This window comes from Balaenoptera ricei, chromosome 4 (genome assembly GCF_028023285.1).
Source record: "Balaenoptera ricei isolate mBalRic1 chromosome 4, mBalRic1.hap2, whole genome shotgun sequence".
NCBI classification, from domain to species: Eukaryota; Metazoa; Chordata; class Mammalia; order Artiodactyla; family Balaenopteridae; genus Balaenoptera; species Balaenoptera ricei.
Genome location: NC_082642.1, coordinates 15,733,221 through 15,753,976, shown reverse-complemented (window position 1 = coordinate 15,753,976; position 20,756 = coordinate 15,733,221). Strand labels below are relative to the sequence as shown.

Sequence of the window (20,756 nt, the reverse complement as noted above, 5' to 3'; positions counted from 1 at the left end):
GGTTGTGAGTTTTTCAGAGCTACTGGTTTGCAGTGCTTTCTAATAGCCGTCCTGGCCCAGTTTTCTCTTCCGTTTTGTCTGCCCTGACTCCGTGTTATTAACAGTCACACGAATAGCCATCAAGCGCCATGGCCTCTGGGTTCGCGGTTGCCGCAGCTCTTCCTCAGCCACGCTCTCCTGCAGTTGCTTCTTAGCATGTGCAGGACTCCATTGCCAAGGTCGCTGATGGGGCTCCTACACAACCTTCTCGTTTGCTTAACTTGCCCTCGCTCTTTGTCTCCCTCACTGGGACTTCCAGTTCACTGACCCTTTTATTTTATCCCAGCCTCTCCCCGCTCAGCTTCCCTTCTGGTCAAGCTTGTCAATTCCATAGTCTTTCATTTCATTTTTACTCAAGCCAGTACTCTAAAATCCCTCGCCTCTTAGTCTGTTTGTCATAAAACTTGCAAGTAGATGAAGCCGTGTAATGCCCCTAGATGAAGCCGTGTAATTCCCGGATGGAGCTCTTCCTTTGAGCCTGCCCCCTGTAGACTAATTAGCACTGTGAATACTTGATCACCTCCCTCAAACGGATCCCGTCTACTGCCTGGCAATCCTGCTGAATTTCCCTGGGTAATTCTCTGAAGGGATTATTTCCAGCCTCTCCTCAAAACTCTAGCTCCTTACCTTTTCCCCTATAACTCACTTTCTTCATATAACCTGGTTTCCTACTTCGAGAGAAACTAGAAGTACTCAGGTGGAAACTCCCCCAGTTTCCTCGTTACCAGTAAAACCAGCCTTCAGTTGCAGCCTTTTTGTCTGTGATTTTCCTCCTGCTCTGACAAGGGGGGCTGCCCTTCCTCTTATCTAAGTCCACCTGTCCCGGTCACGTTTTGCATCTCATCCCCTCTCACTGCCTCAAGCATTATGCTAATTACTAATCCTTCTCATATATGTTTAGCCTCTCTGTTGGATCCTTTCTGTCAACATGTAGAAATCCTCAACTCCCTCCTATCTTAAATCAAAAACCTTTCGATCCTGCGTCTTCTACTACCTACCTTCCTAAATCTCTTTCCCTTGAAAGTTGAATATATATTTATTATTTAAATAGAGATGTTTTTGTGAGAGTATAATCCATGGTTTGAAAACCAAATAGTAAAGAAAGGCTTATAAGTAGAACAGTAGTTCCCTGCCATACTCTGTTCTAGCTGCAGTCCTGTTCCTTTATTCAACAAATACTTCTTTTTGAGGGTCTTTTTTGTGTCAAGCACTCTTCTAATTTCCATCAGTGAACAAACAGAAAGTTTCTGTGTTTGTGGAGTTTTTATAATCTAGTGGTGTGTTAGAAGGTAATAAGTGCTGTGGAGGGAAATAAGGCAGAGAAGGGAAATAGGGAGAGTTGAGAGGGCTGCAATTTTAAGCAGAGTGGTCTGGGAAGACCTCATTGAAAGGGAATGTTTGAGGAAAGATCTAAGGATGAGGGAAGTAGCCATGGAACTACCCAGCAGTAGGTGCAAAGGCCCTGAGGCTCACAATGTCCAGTGTGTTCAGGGTTCATCAAGGAAGTCAGAGGGGTTGGATGGAGTAAGTGGGGAGAGAGTAGTAGGAGATTGAGGTCAGGGAGTTAAAGGAGGACCAGATTGTGTAGGCCTTAGAGGCTGTTGTTCAGTTCTTTGACTTTCACAGTGACCAAGATGGAGGTTCTTAAGCAGAGAATTAACATCATCTCACTCAGATTTTTAAAGGATCACTCAGGCTGTTTTTTGAGACTAGACTGTAGAGGGGAATCAGGGAAGCTGGTTCGGAGGCCATTGCAGTCACCTAGATGAGTGGAGATAGTGGCTTGGCAAGGTCGGGAGCACTGAGGCTGTGAGAAATCGTCTGATTCTGGATACACTTCCAACAGGAAATAACTTCATGCTTTTGAACTTTTTCTTACGGGATTTTTCTTCTGTATCTTTAAATACAATCTGTTGGCTCTTGATTTATCACTTTTATACATTGTCTTTACTTCCTGCCATATTAGATGAGGATTTAGCTCACATGCCTCAGACCTTCCCCTAATCTCAATTCAAAAGTAATTGAATTACTATTTTATTTTCATTATTGGTTGCCTTCTTATACTTGTCTTTACGTCATATTCTACCATCTGTAGAGACTCTCGTCTAACTCCCTTATTTGTATACTGTCGTTTGAGATGTTCTCTTACATCCCTTTTTTTCTGGAGAACTCCTCCCTAGAGTCCTTCCCCTCTGCTGCAGTCTGTACTGGTTTCTGTTTAGGGCTTCTACTACCCAGCTGTCATTTGGGGAGTTCGTTTGATCCCTTTTGGATTGGATTCACTGTTTCTTGGCTCCTGCCTTCTTTTTCTTTATTTATTCCCTAGTTTTTGTTTTTGTTTTTTTATAAATTTATTTATTTATGGCTGTGTTGGGTCTTCATTTCTGTGCGAGGGCTTTCTTTAGTTGCGGCAAGCGGGGGCCACTCTTCATCGCAGTGCACAGGCCTCTCACTGTCGCAGCCTCTCTTGTTGCGGAGCCCAGGCTCCAGACGCGCAGGCTCAGTAGTTGTGGCTCACGGGCCCAGTTGCTCCGCGGCATGTGGGATCTTCCCAGACCAGGGCTCGAACCCGTGTCCCCTGCATTGGCAGGCAGACTCCCAACCACTGCGCCACCAGGGAAGCCCCTATTCCCTAGTTTTGATGGAGTATATTCTCAAATAACTTTGTAAGGAAAGATACATGAATACTCTTCCATTGTATGTATACCACTATACTACTTAGCCATAAAAAAGAATGAAATCTTCCTATTTGCAGCAACATGGATGGACCTTAAGGGCATGATGCTAAGTGAAATAAACAAAGACAAATACCAAATGATCTCACTTATATGTGGAATCTAAGAAACAAAACAAATAAGAAAACCAAGCTCATAGATGCAGAGGACAGATAGATTGGTTGTTGCCAGAGGCAGCAGGGGGCAGGGCTGAAGTGGTGAAGGAAGGTCAAAAGGTACACACTTCCAGTTAGAAATAAATAAGCCCTGGGGATGTAATGTACAGCATGGTGATGATAGTTAACACTACTGTATTGCGTATTGGGACATTCCTAAGAGAGTAGATCTTAAAAGTCCTCATCACAAGAAAAAGATTTGTAACTATACATAGGGACAAGATGTTAACTAGACTTGCCGTGGTGATCATTTCACAATGTGTACAAATATTCAAGCATTCATTGTGTTGTACACCTGAAACTAATGTTATATGTGAATTATATCTCAATTTGTATTTAAATTAAAAAAAAATTTTAAGATACATGGAATGTAGGTTTTTAGTCCTTTCATTTCTGAAAATGACTTAATTCTGCTTTTATTGTTCGTAGTTTAGCTGTGTATAGAGTTTTAGTTCCTTTGTATTTGCCTTTTTCTGCTCAACAGTGTTGGTTTTTTGTTTTTGTTTTTAAATGTACTTCCTTAGGGTTCTAAAATTTCCAAGTGTTGGTGTCAGTCTCTAAAATATCACTTTGCTGGAAACTTGATGGGGTCTTTCAGGATGAAGAGTTAGATTCTCCAGTGGAGGAAACTATTATTGAAAATTTCCTCACCTCAGTTTTCTGGTTCTCTTTCTAGAGCTATTCTGTTAGTTGTTGGGTTTTGGATCTCTTGTTTTTCTCTCATTTTCTACTTTTGCTTTATTATCCTGGGGATTTACTTTTAGATCTTTAAAGTTCAGCATGCCCTCCCCCCTCCCTTTTTTTAAACTTTGAATTGTCATTGTTGCTCTTAGGAGTGCCTTTCTGGTGTTTAAAAGATAGTCTCTTGTTGAAAGATACATTATCTGCTCTGGGTTGTTTTCTTTTTTTTTTCCCCCTTGAATACTAATTAGAATTTAAAATCTTATATTGTTCAAGTTATCTCTTTCAGGTCTTTCCCCCCCTGTTTACCTACACCTTTTTCTATCTTACTTTAGGCTTTCCTCAGGAATGTGGGGTTCTGTGCTCTCTCTGGGAATGGTGACCTTTCTCTGTTCCCATCATGTGCTAGGCAGGGGTCTTCATATTTCTGACCATTCATCATCCAACTCCTTGACTTAGAGCGGTTTTGTGTAGAAGTGGAAGTTGGTATCATACAAAAATGGTCCCTGATGAACTGTACCAACAGAGTATATGCAGGAGAAGCCCTTGGAGGAAACTGATGTAGGCCTTGAATATTTTCTGCCGAATGACATTCATGATTGTGCCACAAAAGTCAAGAAGGAGTGACGGATGTCAATGGTACTGTTTTGTTGTAAAAGTTTACTCCTATCCCCCCTCCCCAATACCTGAGTCATTCTTGGCTATTTAATGGGTACATAGTTCCCATGATATCCTGATTTTTGATAAATAAAAATTGAAACCAAAATTTTTGACTTTTTTTTTTTTTTTTTAAAGGGAAAGATCCATACTTCCTTTTAAATGTGTTTACTTTGGGACTTCCCTGGTGGTCCAGTGGTTCAGCACTTTCCCTGCCAGGGCCTGGGTTCAATCCCTGGCCCGGAAACTAAGATCCCACAAGCCTCTCGGCATGGCAAGCATGCAAACGAACAAATTTAAATAAATTTAAATGAATAAATAAAGTTAAATAAGTAAATGTGAGTACTTTGAAATTTTGGTTCCTGTTTTTGGTTGAATTCATTTTAGGTTGGCCTTTTTTTGGTACCAGTTATACGCACACACCAACAGTTCTCACTGAGGCATTGTGGCACCGTGTTTATCAGCGAGTGCCTGCAGTAGCCTGCGCTCACTGAGGGCAGGGCCCACAGCCCACTGGCTCCCCGTTATGCCCCTTTTGTCTAACACTGTGCCAAGTGCACAGCAAACATTCGAAACATCGTTGAATTGTCCCCCTGTCCTTCCTTCCCTGTCTCCAAGTGGTAACCATTTTACTCCTTCATCCCCTTTGGATCTATCTCGTTACCTCCATCTCTGCTGAAAACACCCTTTTGTAAGCTAACATTAACTCACATGTACCCCTTTCTTTAGGCCCTTCATTTATGATTTTATCCTCAACACCTGTCTAACCCACTACACTGTAAATTACCTCCATAAGGGCAGCAGAGGTAATGCGTTTTTATGTCCTCTCCATTGTATCTTTTGGGCCAAGAGCATCGAAGGCATTCAGATAATGCTGTAGCCATGGCTGGTGCCACCTAATGGTGACAAAAGAGATCCGTCTGTCACCCAGTTTGTATTGGAATGAAATAAACTGCAAAGCGCTAGATAGCAGTTAGACTTTAAAGGAACAGACTTAACATTCTTTCCCTAAAATTTTCCAGTAAATGGCATTGCTGTTTTTGTCTTTGAAGAATGTTGTCCAAAGGATGATACATTTCTGGTTGTGTTTAAGGTCCTTTTTGGCTGTTTCCTTTTTAGCATATGGCTTAGAAGAACAGAAGAATCTCACAAATTGTCCCAGTGGAGCGTTTCGTGAGCAGAAGGGTCCAGAATATACTTCATGTCAGTTTCCTCTTGTCTTACTTGAAGCATGCAGTGGTGTGAATGATCCCGAGTTTGGCTACTCCACAGGAAGCCCTTGTATTCTTGTGAAAATGAACAGAGTATGTACATAATTTATTGCTGCTGCTGCTTTTTCCAAATCTCTTCTATTAAGAAGCTGGCAACTATTTATTCAGTGCTCTCTCACTTGGTGGTAGCTTGTGTAAAAAGCTAACAGTGATACTGACCTTTGGAAAATTAATACAGAAAAAAACAATTGGTTCATAAATTAGTCGTAAATTAGGGAGTAACACAACTTCAGTTTTTCTCCTTTGGAACGAGCTACATGCACTTAAGCATAGATCAGAGCTTCAGGGATCAGGTATTCTGGGGATCGTGCCCACAGCATGGTTGTGTTAATGTGCTGTGCTCACCTTTGCGTCCTGTGTGGCAATGTAATTTAAAATCCCACGGCAAACTTATAAAGTTTTGGCTTATTTAACTTTTTCTGAATATTTAGTAGCAAAGCATAGCTTTATAGTATATGTCTATGTAATTAAATAGTAGAAATAGAGATAAATTTGCATTAAAATGAACCCAGCAGCATTTTGCCATGTTGTCCAGAGAAGGTGCCTGAATTGTATAGCCATTAGCAAACCAAGAAGCTAATGTTCTCTACATCTAAGTAACAGTGTTGTGGAGTCATTGTGCAAAAGGAAGATGCTTTCCTTGCATAATGAAGTGATCTCCAAACCCTGTGCCTTGCTGCTCTATAAATGGTACTGCAGAGTTGTGTTCTGATACAGTTAACCTGTTGAGGCCTGTATGGTCTCCCTTGAAGAACGAGGTCATTCCTGGTCATTTACGCAGAGAAAAGGCAATCTCCTAAACAGCTGCAGGCCTCTCAAGGTCTTGAGTTTACATGTCACAAAAGTTACCATCCCTAATAAAAGTAAAACTTGAGTCTTCTGAAGTTGGTACTGCTAAATAAGGAGTTTCCCTGTAGGGAGAGCCAGCTAGACCCTTAAGCGCCCAGACTGGCTTCCCTCCAGCCTCTCCTTCCCCTGTCCCCATGGTCAGCGACAGTTTCTGATTATCCCATAGCACTCTGGAAATCATTCTGAAACATTGCCTGGCACATAGTAGGCGCTCAATAAACATTTAATGGGATGTTTTAGCAACACTTAAGCACTAAGGTTAACAAAGTGGAGGTGAAACTGAAGGCAAAATGGGTAGGCCAGGAAGTGGGAGCAATCTGAACAACTATTTCAAGGGGACCCCTACTTTCCTCAGAAATGCTAGGGAGCTCATACATACCACATACTGTTAAATAAAGTAGAAATGAGTTTTCACAATCCACACAAGAAATCCAGATAGTTTATCCCTCGGTATCTGTGGGGAATTGATTCTAGGACCCCTGAGGACACCAAAATCTGGGGGTGCTCAAGTCCCGTATATAAAATGGCGTAGTATTTGCATATAACCTGCGCACATCCTCCTGTGTACGCAGAAGCATCTCTAGAGTACTTATACCTAATTCAGTGTAAGTGCTGTGTAAAAAGTTGTCAGCACACAGCAAATTCGAATTTTGCTTTTTGGAACTTTCTGGAGTTTTTTCCCCCAAATGTTTTTGATCCGCGATTGGTTGAATCCGCAGATGTGGAACCCCCCCTGGATAGGGAGGGCCAACTGTAATGTGAAACCAGGTGATCTGGCTTGTAAGATGAATTAAATCCATTCTCTCCAACAGGGATGCCTTTTGCAATCCCTGCCTCCTAGGAGTATCTTCACAACACCTAGGTTGATGGAAAAATCTGTTCCCAGTATAAAGCCAAGAGAAGAAATTCCAGTTCCTTCTCCCACAGGACCAACCTTCTGAGTTTATTTTCTTTGTCAGTATGTCCTCTGAATGATGAGGATGTGAGATTATACTTGCTGATAGAGCAGAGCTTTGCAGGCATGATAGGAAGGCATCATCAGGCGCACGGGGATCGGCAGTGAGATGTTGCATAAGGGTGTAGCAGGGCACTTAATCCCAGTGTAGTTTGTTCCAAAATCATTGCGAGGGCACCGATAGTTATTGCTCTCGAAATTATTATTTCGGTTGCAACAATACTTATTTTTCAGGAGGAGTACTTACATTTTACAGGCATTCACATTAAAATGTATATAAATTATAAAATTATAAAATATAAATTAAAACGCATATAATTCAAAAGGCAAAAAAATCCTCTCACAAAATATATGTATAAATATGTTATCATTCATACAGAGTTAGTTATATCAACCACATAAATGAAAGCCTCATTACATAGAACTGAATGGTGCTGTGAGAGTCCTCAAAATGGGATTCATTAAGTGTATGTGTTTTGTAGAACAGATAGATGTGAAATACAGCAGGGCTCTGTGGAAGCCTTACGGAAACATGGTAGGGTTGTGACCTAATATATTTCCATGAAGAACAGTTATTATATTTTGCCTTTGCCATTCTTATTTGCATTAATGATGTGTTCATATAAATAATGAAATGTAAAGGTTTCTATTTATTTCTTGTTTTAGGGTAGCAAAGTGCAATGCTGTGTTTTGGTCAATTCTTTGATAACTGATTTATTTTCTAAATTGCCCCAGTGCTATAATAAGATAGATAATTGGTAAGATTATTATATTGAAAAGTCTGTTCTAATCCTCTAAAATAAAATTAAAGTAAAAGGCAGAGGTAACAGGGTTTTAATGCAGCGTTAGTGTCCATCTCAACCCTCCCGCCCCTGTGTCCCCAGCAACGAAGGAAGAGGTTCTGTTGTATACAGTTGTGATGTTTCAATTAATCAACGTTTCTTTACCTTAGATAATTGGATTAAAGCCTCAAGGAGAACCAAGGATAGAATGTATTTTGAAGGTTAGTATTCAGAAAATAACCCAATTTCTGTTAAAGCTTTAGTGTATCTTAAAAATACTTTAAAAATCTAATGAATTTAGTCATTTTTTTCTTCCCTGTCACATTTTTAAAGTCCATTGTAGTGCCATTCTTAGAAGAATAAAACTCCACCAACCTTTGGGGGTAGCCCTTCTCTGTTTGCTAATGATAATTCAAAAAGACTTATTTTCCATGTGCATTTGATTTCACATACTTTGCCTTTATATTTACATATACCGTATTTCACTGATTTTAAGATTCATTTTCTTTTTTCTAGCTTGATGACACCAAAATTGGGGTTGGCCTTATAACAGATAGTGTCTTAATAGTGTATAAGATTTTTTCTTTCTTAATAGTACATAAATTGGTGTACATCAGTGGCATCTGAGATTTAATGCAACATGGTACATTTTCCTTAAGGTAGAGGCATTATTTTGCTCTCTCATCCCTACTTTATTTTTTCCAGAGCGCTGTGCTGTTTTCCTTTCATAATTTCTTTTGTTTTCTCTCCATGCTGCAAAGTTCAACTAAGACAAATATGTAAATGATGGGTAAGAGTTCTCAGGAGAAACTGTTAAGTTCTAAATTTAATTTTATCATTGTGTAAAATATTAGCATTCCAGCTCCAGTTAATATGTCAGAAGTGTCTTACTTGAAATGTTACATTGAAATCACTTCTAAAGTTGTTTGCCAAAGAAAACTGTAATCCCTTTTAACGATGAATGGATTTCTTATTTGGGCAGAAACTTCTTGCTGGGTGGTTCTCAAATCTGATCATGCATCAGAATCACTTGGAGGGTTTCTTAGGTCCCAGTTCTGCAGTTTCTGACTCAGTAGGTCTGGGGTGAGGCTGCAAAATTTGCGTTTTTAACTAAAGTGTCCAGGTGATGGTGATGCTGCTGGTCTGGGACCCACACTCTGAGAACTCCTGCTCTAGAATATCCTATTGATTTATTTTGAGTATTTATTCACGATTTAGAATAGAATGAAAAGCTGGGAAGTTTGTGATTTTCTCATCCGGGTTGAAGTATGCATGTGTGACCATAGGCAACTCAGTTTATCTCCTTATGCCATAGTCAGCTCAGCAGGAAACTTGGATAAAAAATCAGAATCTCACTTAAAACCAGATGCTGCATCTAACTAAGCTGAGTTTTTCTTGGTATACAAATCCTTCTAAAAATCTAGTGAGCTTCTACTGTCATCTCAAAACAGGAGAAAACATTACACCTACAAGACAGATTTAAGAAATGTATTGTGTAACTCTGTGATCCCCCTTGCTTGCAATTCTTTCCAGTAGAAGGTTCCCGAGGCTGGGTGTGAGCCTTCAGCCAGGTGGAAGTGCTGATTTTATGACAGTGTCCTGTGTGCAGGAACTTTTGCCTCTGCGTGTGAGCAGACAGTGTAGATGAACTTGGAACGGTGGGTCTGTGGAGCCAGCACCATCAAGAAGAGAAAACACACACACACACACACACACACACACACACACCACCCCCACCCCCACCCCCACGCCCATCCCCCCACCCACAAGGGCAAAAGCCTTCCACTGGTTTCCTAAGGTTTCACTTCTGTAAGCCTTTGGCCAGTATAAACTACTCCATGTTAACTCTTCACTTAGGATTATAAATGGATTTTTCTCCTTGTTATCTGTTACGTATCTTTTGCTTCTAGAATAGTTGGGGGAACTATTCTAGAATAGTTGGGGGAACATCTGGTCTAATGACTCAGATTTCAATTTGCTGTCCCTTTTGCTTTGAAAAGTTGTGTGGAAAGTACATAAAATAATCCAAATAATAGATGGGGTTTTTGTTTTGTTTATTTAGTTGTGGAATATTTTTGTTTTTAGAAACAACACACAAAATTGGCGGAAATCTTTGTAAAACTGCATTTTACTCGTAGGCTAGTCACAAAGGAGTAATCAGGTGGAATCCATAAGTCTTCGAGGTGTGGCTCTGAACAGATGGCAACATTTACTGCTTATCACCCTATTGCTGTTTTCCAGTAGATTCGTCTATAATCAAGTGTTCTTAGTGTAAATTCTTTAGTTGACTTACCTTTTATATAATACGTTTGTCTTTTATTTTGTCTTGTATTCTTAACTTTGATCTGCTTTTACTTATTTATTTATTTTTAAGGATTTTTTTGGTCTTGTTTTTTTATTTATTTATTTGGTTGGGCCTGGTCTTACTTGCGGCAGGTGGGCTTCTTAGTTGCAGCTCGCCGGCCCCTTAGTTGCAGCACGTGGGCTCCTTAGTTGTGGCATGCGAAGTCTTAGTTGAGGCACGCATGTGGGATCTAGTTCCCTGACCAGGAATCAAACCCTGGCGCCCTGCATCGGGAGCACGGAGTCGTATCCACTGTGCCACTGGGGCAGTCCCTTAATTGCTTTCATACAAGTTAAGAGTCCTAGAAACACTAAAACACTGATGACAGAACATGCTTTTAGAGGTGGCCTTTAATTTTAAAGGATGGTTCCTGCAAAAGATGTAATACTCATATTTATGTCATTAGTGTTTTTTTTAATTTTCTTACAAAAATGAATCATGTTCATTTAAGAAAATTTAGAAAAATGCAGAAGGAAAACATTTGGTAAATGCTACCCAGAGTTAATCACTGCTTAGAACATTTGGTATGTGTTCTTCAAGTTATTTACAGGTGATGACTATACAGAAGAACCAAAATACATTAGTTTTAAACCTTTATTTTGTTTTCAGTGGAACTTAGTGACTGCTAATAGACTCTTGGACCTAGTTGCTCATGGTTTCCAATATGATACCATTCGTATACTTAGAAAACCATGATATGTAGCTTCACTGTAAAAGTTATCTCATCATTGTTCAGATATGCATTTTATTATTTCACAATTTCTAAATGTTAATTTTAAGTAAAAGTCTGCCAACGTGATGGCTTAGGCACACACCCGTAGAACAATTAATTGAGCATGTGACCATAACTCTGAGCCTCAGTTTCCCTCTCTATAACTGATCCTACGCACTTAAGGGTTTTAGGCCTAAATGAGGTAAATATAAACTGAGTGTGGTATCTGGCTGAAAATGTACACTGAAGTGCTCAATAAACTGTAACCCAGGACTTCCCTGGTGGCACAGTAGTTAAGAATCCACCTGCCAGCGCCGGGGACATGGGTTCAATCCCTGGTCTGGGAAGATCCCACATGCCGCGGAGCAGGTAAGCCCGTGCACCACAGCTACTGAAGCCCGCGCGTACGTGCTGCAACTACTGAGCCTGAGTGCTGCCCATGCTCTGCAACAAGAGAAGCCACCGCAATGAGAAGCCCACGCACCGCAATGAAGAGTAGCCCCTGCTCGCCACAACTAGAGAAAGCCTGTGCGCAGCAACGAAGACACAACACAGCCAAAACTAAATTAATTAATTAATTAATTAATTAATTAAAGAAAACCTTTAATTTACATTTTGGGGAACATCTCTGTGTTTGTATGAATTATTAAGGAAAAATAGGTTAAAAGTAATTAATGTACGAAAGTACTTATATCAAAGTGACTATTTTTTTCTCCTATATAAAATGTTATTTTAGACCTTTTTTTAGCATGTATTCTGTTTTTATTTATTTGTTTTTCATTTTTATTGGAGTATAGTTGATTTACAATGTTGTGTTAGTTTCAGGTGTACAGCAAAGTGAATCAGTTATACATACACTTATATCCACTCCTTTTTAGATTCTTTTTAGACTTAACTTTTTTTAAATTAAGGCGTACAGACGTAGGGTGGTGTTTGAATAGTGATTGAAAAATGGCTTCTACAGTTTCCCTTAGCCTTGTTATCTCCTGTTCTTTATTATTATTTTTTTTTAAATAAATTTATTTATTTATTTATTTTTGGCTTCATTGGGTCTTCGTTCGAGCTGGCGCTACTCTTCCTTGCAGTGCACGGGCTTCTCATTGCAGCAGCTTCGCTTGTTGGGGAGCACGGGCTCTAGGCGCGCCGTGCTTGTGGCACGTGGGCTTAGTTGCTCCACGACGTGGGGTCTTCCCTGACCAGGGCTCGAACCCATGTCCCCTACGTTGGCAGGCGGATTCTTAACCACTGTGCCACCATGGAAGCCCCTCTCCTCTTCTTTTTAAATATTGTTCATCTGGATCGTTAGAACTTGCCCTTTTTGTGGGTGGTCATCGCTTTATGCTTTGCTGTCTTGCCTGTGTCGCTTGTCCATGTGTTTCTCTCACCCCGTGCACATCTGCTACTTCGTGGTCGTTAAGTGAAGTAAGCAGAGAGTACGGCTTCCCTTAGAGGAGATTCTTAGTTTTGCTATAGTGTTTCATGTATGCTTTCAAAAGTAGAAATTCATTTATTCAAATCTAGAATGCAAACATTTAGTAATGTTTTATTTTAATTAGTGCCTTGTGAAGTTGCCACTGATTTTAATCATTGTTGTCTGTCATCTACTCAGTATGTGTAAAGGTTACAGTCATTAATATTGGGCCTATTCAGAATGTGTTACAAGAGAATTTTCATAAATTGCTTATTTTTCAAGAAGAATACTAGATTTATATCGTTATCATGTATATCAGTTTTTTTTGAGGTATGATTGATTTATAATATTACCTCAGTTTCAGGTGTGCAACACAGTGATTCACAATTGTTAAATATTATATACTCCATGTATAGTTATTATAAAATATTGGCTATATTCCCTGTGCTGTACAGTTTATCCTTGTAGCTTATTTATTTTTTATTTTTATTTTTTTTATAAATTTATTTTATTTTATTTATTGTTTTTGGCTGCGTTGGGTCTTCGTTGCTGCATGCGGGCTTTCTCTTGTTGCGGTGAGCAGGGGCTACTCTTTGTTGCGCTGAGTGGGTTTCTCATTGCGGTAGTTTCTCTTGTTGCAGAGCACAGGCTGTAGGCGCGTGGGCTTCAGTAGTTGTGGCATGCGGGCTCAGTAGTTGTGGCTCGTGGGCTCTAGAGCACAGGCTCAGTAGTTGTGGCGCACGGACTTAGTTGCTCCGCGGCATGTGGGATCTTCCTGGACCAGGGCTCGAACCCGTGTCCCCTGCATTGGCAGGCAGATTCCCAACCACTGCGCCACCAGGGAAGCCCAGCTTACTTATTTTATACATGGTAGTTTGTACCTCTTAATCCCCTACCCCTATATTGCCCCTCTCCCCTTCCCTCTCCCCAAAGGTAACTACTAATTTGTTTTCTATATCTGAGAGTCTGTTTCTTTTTTGTTGTATCAGTTTTTTGTTTGCTTGTTTAAATTTATTTTTTGGCTGTGCCTAGCGGCATCCCGGATCTTAGTTCCCTGACCAGGGATGGAACCCGTGCCCCCCGCAGTGGAAGTGCAGAGTCTTAACCACTGGACCGCCAGGGAAGTCCCTGTATCAGTTTTTTTAATACATGGAATATAACTGCAGTAGACATATAATACTTCTAACTGATTTACATGTGCTCATAAAAATTATTCAAGGGAAATGTGGTATTTAAATTGGTTAAGAAGGGTATTCCTTGGAGTACTTTAAATTTTCCCTAACAGTTTGTCAGCTGCATCATAGTTTCCACCTCTGGTTACAGTTATCATGGTTGTTAATCATGTGAAACTTTTGGACCTGCTGCCTCCCAGGCCTGAGTGGTACCTTCTAGGTGTGGCAGCTATTGCTTTCCAGTCTGGAAGCACAATATTTTATTCATCTTAGCGTTCATTGGTCCCAGACCTACTTGTGCATTCCTGCTGTCAGTGGCTGGAGAACTGGTATTTGGTAGTTGGAAAGCAGATAAGATTTTACAGACATTGCATGAGTAGATCTGGCTGTAAGTTAAAGGGACTGTCATGGAAAAGTATATAAGATATATCAGGAAATCAGGACAGTTTGTGTCAAAGGGTTTAAATCAACATGAGTAAGTCTCTTTTCAAAAACACACTTGTAGTGGATGCAGTTGGAGCAGCATTGTAGTTTCCTCATACTGTCCATAACTGATACTGCTTTAATAAAAATACATTTTTTAAAACTATTTTTTGTGACCTAAAAACGGTTTGTTTTGTTTTCAACTTTAGGGTGAAAACACAGCAGTGCTATCAACTTATCCTTCCAATGGAACGATAGATTTAAAATATTTTCCATATTATGGGAAAAAACTGCATGTAAGTATTTAGAAGTTCTTAAGTGGTAGTGACTCTTGGAAAACTGGTAGTCTGTATTAAAATGCCAGTTGTCTGGATTAGGTAGACGTATGCCCTGTGTAACGTGTGCATCATCTATTCTGGTTTTTAAATACAAATGGTGATGGCAAATGGAGACTCCAGATCTTAACTACAAGCACAAAACCGAAGCAGCTAAGTTAAAGGATGATTATTTTCAAAATACAGTTTTCTCTTTCATTTCTTAGGGTGTGCTTATTTAAAGAATATAGAGAAGTAGTAAAGAAGTCACTACCCAGAGATAACTATTATTGTAGTGTAATTTCTTCCATAGTTTTCCTTTTAAGTATATGTATATAAATAGCATTTTGTATGTATACTAGTAAACTTTTTATTTTGAAATGATTTTAAACATAAAGTGGCTAGAATAGTACAAAGGGTTCCTAAAGACCCTTTACACAGATTTCCCATTTGTCTTATCAGTCTCCATATATATATATGTATGCATGTATGTATATGTATATATATATGTATATAAAATATATATATATAATTTTTCCCCCTGAACCATCATTGGCACTCAGTGATAAACATGGTGCCTCTTTACACTAAATGCTCTTTACGTTAAATTTCCTAAAAATAAGGACATTATCATATATAACCATTAGCATTGATACTGTACTATTATCTAATCTACAGATCTTGTTGAAATGTCACCAGTTGTTCCAATAATGTCCTTTATTGCAAAAAAAAAAAGTTTTTTCCTGGTCTAGGATGTTACACTGTTAGTCACCTATAACCTGGAACAGTTCCTCCATCTGTCTGTTTCATGCCCTTGAGCTCTTCAAAAATGAGTACAGGCCTTTTTTGGCTTACTTTGTTGGTTTCTGTTCCTCAGTTTGAGTTTATCTGATGTTTTTCATGATTAAATGTAGGTTGTACATCTTCGGCAGGAATGCCTCAGAAGAAATGTTATGTCCTTTTCAGAATAGCATATCAGGAGGGACGTGGTGTTGAGTCCCATTAATGGTGATGTTAACCTTGTTAAGGTGGTGTCAGCCAGATTTCCCTAATGTAAAGTTATACTTTTTTTTTTCTTTGTAATCAGTAAGTATCATGTGGGGCGAATACTTGGAGAGTTTATAAAATTATTTCTCCTATAACTTTAGCATTTGTCAATTCTTTCCACAATCAGTTACTAATAGAATTGTTCTCAAATGTTTTTTCTAATTTCATCTTTTCTTTTTCCATTTACTAGTTGGCATTCCACTCTAAGGAAGAGCTTTTCCTTTTCCACTGTTTATTATTTATATCAGTATATTCTCATGGATTCTTATTTGATTCAGGGGTTATATGTTATAATCATTTATATTGGTGCTAATGTTATCCCAGATTTGGCTGGTGGGAGACCTTCAGGCTGGCTCTGGCTCCTGTGTCCTTTATAGACATGTTCCCTTGATTCCTATAGCACTTCCTTACTTTCTGGCACCACAAGATGTTCCAGGTTCTTATACTTCCCCTGCCTCCGCCCTGGAATCAGCCCCTAGTTCCTTTTAGTGAAGAATTGTATTTAGAAACCACAGTGATGGCAAAACAATTATGAGTATATTTGTACAAAGTCCCACAGCAACCATAAGTAAGGATGTTAGAAACCTAAGTAACATAATCAGTGAGGTAGATCTTCTGCATGTTTATCAAACATACTAATATATAGATAGATACAATACATATCTTTCTCAAACACCCAGAACAGTCACAAAACTTTATCATAAAAAATGCATGCTCAAGTTTCATAAAATAGAAATATATTACAACAATACTTTCTGATCACAATGCAGGAAAACTAGAAATTACTGAAATAAAAGGGCCCTTCCAAAAGAGGGAGGAGGTGGGAATTCTCTAATCAACTCTTGGGGAAAGGGGGAAACTCAAACCAAGATTATAGAATATCTAAAAAATAATGAAGCACAACATAATCACAACCTATGGAATACATTTAAAGCAGTGCTTAGAGGAAAATTCATAGTCATAAACACTTTTACCAATAAAAATTAAAGTGAAGATAAATGAATATCCAGCTAAGGGGGGAAAAAAAGGTAGAGGATTAAAAAAATAATCTAATTATTAAATTAAAATTTTGTTTTTTTAATTTTACAGAATAAACAAACTCCTGATAAAGTGTAAAGTTATTGCAGAATTTGAATTAATGTATTTTCCTTTATTTGCCAGGGGAGCTATCTACAGCCATTAGTTGCCGTCCAGCTCATCTTTGGTAATAGAAATGACGTAAACGAAGTCACAGTTGAGTGCAAGATTGATGGATCACCCAACCTAAAAAACCAGGATGATCGTGACAAATTTTTAGGACGAGTTGTATTCAAAATCACCATGCGTCCATAGTAGGAGTTAAGATATCTCCACAGAGTAAACGTTGTGTTGTCTGTCTTCATTTTGTATCAGCTGGACCTGCCATTCCAGAATTATGAGACCGCCTTGGAGAAAGGTGGAGTGGTACATGACACTGGGGTAGCATCATAATGTGCTTCCAGATCGTAGTGTTCAGTTTCCTTCAAAGTAACTGCCTGTTGCCTCTGCTGCGTTTTGAACGATGTACAGTCACCAGATAGGGACTGTGAACACCTGATTCTGAACATGTAGGATGGGGGTCTTGTCCAATTTTTATGTGGTTTAATTGCCAAGTGTCTAAAGCTTAATGTGCTGTGCTATGTAAATATTTTATAGATTTAACACTGGTTAACTGTCATATTTTGATGCCAGCAAAGTTTTAGGGGATAAAATGGTACCTGACCAACGTCAAATGACTTTATAGCTGCAAGAAATGCGGTGTATGGAGAAGCTCTGTATGTGAGGAGGAAAAAGGAAAATAAAAGTGGATTTGAAAGGTTGTCTTGGATGTTTTGTAAAAATTATTTTTTACATGCTGAATTAGTCTGTGGATCTTTTTGACTAGGAGCACAACCTTTTTGTTGTAAAACATGTAAAAACAAACACACAAAAAAAGTGATGGGATTATTTTCAGTGCTGGAACTAAATCTTTTAAAGTATTAAGGTTAAAGTATTTTAGACCATAGATAAAAACTGCATTTTTAGGTTAGCCGGTATGAATATGTGCACCTAAATATTTATGAAATTAAATTCATAAGATTTAAATTGTATAATAGTTTGTGAAATCTTACTACTGCTTTTATTTAGCAGACTGTGGACTCTACAAATTGTGAAGTATAAAAACTTGGAACTTATTCAAAGCTTCAAACCAAACAGTTTTATTTCAGCATTGTCTGATGAGTGTCATGAAATATTTCCTCCTTCGGTCTGAGGTGTTTGGTATGATTCTTTGTCATAATGTGAGCTACTTTCTCCTCTATTGAGAAAGGTGTGCTTCCCACATGATCTGTGTTTTTTTTTAAGCCCATTTTTTGAAATTGTTACTTTTCTCCTTAAAAAAAGGCAGGGCTAATATTCTTGAGGTTTTCTTTGTGTTGGTGCAAGCCAGGACGAGTGGGACCCAACCCAGCTGGCTCAGGAATGGCTGTCTGGAGAAAACAGGAGTGCTCTGGGTGGCCTTAACTAGCCAGAAGATGGGCCTTGGTGGCCCAGGAGCAGCCTGAACGCTTCGCTAGTTGTCACTCAGCCCCACTGGGAGGTTTGCTCTGTCACTAAGATCTTAGTGATAACAGATTTTCATTTTAGAAGCCTCCTTTGCAACTGAAGAAAACGATTCTTGGAGTTGTTAATAAAGCAAACCTACCCTATCTCTTAAGAGTATAAAACAAGGAGAAAAGGTGCTGTGATGGCAGAGCAGTGTCAGGGGCTGCAACCAGGGCATCATTTTAGTTGGCCAGGTGTGAACAGGTCCTCAGCAGCTGTCAACTTTGGCTCGTGTGAAATCCATATCATTAAATTTTCAATTAAATTTGTATCTTTTGAAGTATAGTGTGGGTGGAATTTTTGTTTTAATGAGCTTAGGCAGAAGCAAAGTAGTTCTCAGAACATGTGACAAGAATTGAGCTATCCAAAATGGGTGAGTGGGTTTTGGAAAGAAAGAAAAAAAAGGGACATAGACATGAGTCCCATTTGTGCCTCCTTGGTTCAGAAGGTTGGCCGTGGCTTGGCCCCTGACTGCCTGTGACCTTAGTTGACCTACCCAACTCTTCCTGGCTCTCTTTTGTGTTGAAATTAGGGGAGTTTAGCAACTTTATCACAAGCCTGCTGTGGGCCAAGTAATGAGTTGCCAGACTCTGAGGATAATGAGGATAAAGAGATGAAGAGACGTGGTCTCTTGAAGATCTTAAACTAGGAGGGAACAGGCTCTGAGATGATGGCAGGTACGTGTGAGGGAGGTGGGGGGGGGGCTGGGTTATTCCAAAGGTCCCCCGAGACAGTCAGTATGGGAAGGGGCTGGGTCTGTATGGGACCGATGCGAAGGGTGACTAGGAATGAAGGGGGCCCTGGACGTGCTTTGAGTCTGCATTTCTGCTGCATTTCAGGTTTTCCTCAGAGCTTCACTGGGCATCTTGTTAACAGGCAGATTCTGATTCCATAGGAGAGATTCTGTACACTCAGCAACCTCCTAAGTGATGCCTAGCCTGCTATTCACAGACCACAGTTTGAATAGCAAGGGGACAAAGGACTAAAGACAATCAGCTTTGCATCCTCAAGCGGTTTGAGTCTGGCACTAGTTTGATTACTGGATGGAGAAGATTCTACTGTCAGTTGACTTTAGCTGATACTTAAAATTCAACAGGTATGTTATATATCTAGCTCAAAGAAAATTATGGGTTAGTTTCCTTAGATCTCCAAGCTGTTTTATACTTGGAATTTTTTTCTACAAATGAACTCTATTTCACTTTGATCACTTCCATGGGTGGGAGGGAACAAATTACAGTATAGTTCAATCCCAATTTGGACATACAGACTCAGCCTTAGACTGTATCATAGTGTCTCTTAGTAGGGTTTTCTGTACAAGATACTCTCCCTACCTCGAACGTGTGTAGTTCGTCCTATAACTTAAGCCCCGTTGTCCTTTCTTACTGGTAGCTTCCCCGCCATGTGCAGCAGTGAGATAAGAAAGGCTGGTCTGTCCTCTTCACGAAATCCAATAGGACTGCCTATCACTGAAGGTACAGTCTGTGAGGAGGACTTCCCAGATTCCGTGGAGAGTCTGTTGGAAGAGAGAAATTCATGGGAAATCCTCGATCATTCATTGTGGAAGGAGAGGGAGGGAAAATTGGCATTAAATCTTGATTTGCATTTGATTGTTTGGAAATCTTAGGCAGGGTACTTACCCTTCAGAGCTTCGGTTCTCATTTTAACTGTACAGTGAGGGTGTGGCCACCCTTCAGGGCTGTGAGGATTAAATGAGAAAATATATACGCCACGCCACCATGTAGTAGATGTTTATAAATGTTAGTTTCCAAAGGCTCCCCCTCCTTTCGAGGTTTCAGGTTTTTCGGGAGTGTTTCCTTCCTGGTAACTGGAAACAGGGTGTGTAAGTACAGTGTGGCTGCTGCATTGGCGCGTTGTTTATCACCGGGAGGGGTGTGGTAAAGAAGGAGTTGAAAGTCTTTCCTGGCTGCCTGTGGCCTTGTGCAGCAGGTTTGTATGAGGGCGGCGGTCACAAATGGGTGAATTTGAAACTGTTGTCTATGTGGAATTGTTAATTTCCCTTGGCTTTTCTTGCTTTAATAAATTTGTCAAGTTGGAGTTTAAAGAAGACTCGACAGAATTTGCTATGTTGGTTTCAGAATTTTTTAGCTCCATTGGTTCCCCGCACAGGAGGAGCTGTGTTTTGAGCAGTGGGTCTCCGCGTGCGCCTCCCTGAGACCGGCCTGCGGGTGACTGGTACTCCAGGGAGGGAGAATCTGTTCCCAGGAGGGCTTCCTTCATACTGGAGGTCACACAGAGAGATCAGTGTGTCTGCTTTTTGGACAAGCCAATTTCCTCACATTCCAGTGACTTGTCCTTCAAATAAGTCCCTTCAGAACTTTTCGGGAATGATTTTTGGATTTGCTTTCAGGAGCGTGGAACAGCCCTTAACCCTTGTCACGGATGGCAGGATTTGTCCATTGAGGACGGGCTTGCTTTTTAGAAACAGTCAGAATTCACTAGGGAGTCAAGACTGGTAAGGGCTGATATTTAAGTATGAAAACCAAAGCGGAGAATGTCTCCTAACCCTCTCTTTCCAGATTATTTGTGTGGCCTTGGGATAACTCAGAAGGGCCTTCATAAGAATAAACTGGATTTGACTGGTGACCAA

General features: G+C 39.8%; 1 protein-coding gene across 2 annotated transcripts in view; it reads left to right on the top strand.

Moving 5' to 3' along the window:
* The window catches only part of ATP1B3 (ATPase Na+/K+ transporting subunit beta 3), a 45,975-nt gene extending 28,594 nt beyond the window's left edge, over nt 1-17,381 (top strand). For both annotated transcript variants that reach the window (XM_059920178.1, XM_059920177.1), the window contains exons 4-7: nt 5,387-5,571; nt 8,295-8,345; nt 14,396-14,482; nt 16,709-17,381. In XM_059920178.1, the coding sequence (XP_059776161.1) occupies nt 5,387-5,571; nt 8,295-8,345; nt 14,396-14,482; nt 16,709-16,879 (494 nt within the window). In that variant the 3' untranslated portion in view covers nt 16,880-17,381. The remainder of the gene's footprint in view (nt 1-5,386; nt 5,572-8,294; nt 8,346-14,395; nt 14,483-16,708) is intronic.
* The last annotated feature ends 3,375 nt before the right edge of the window (nt 17,382-20,756 follow it).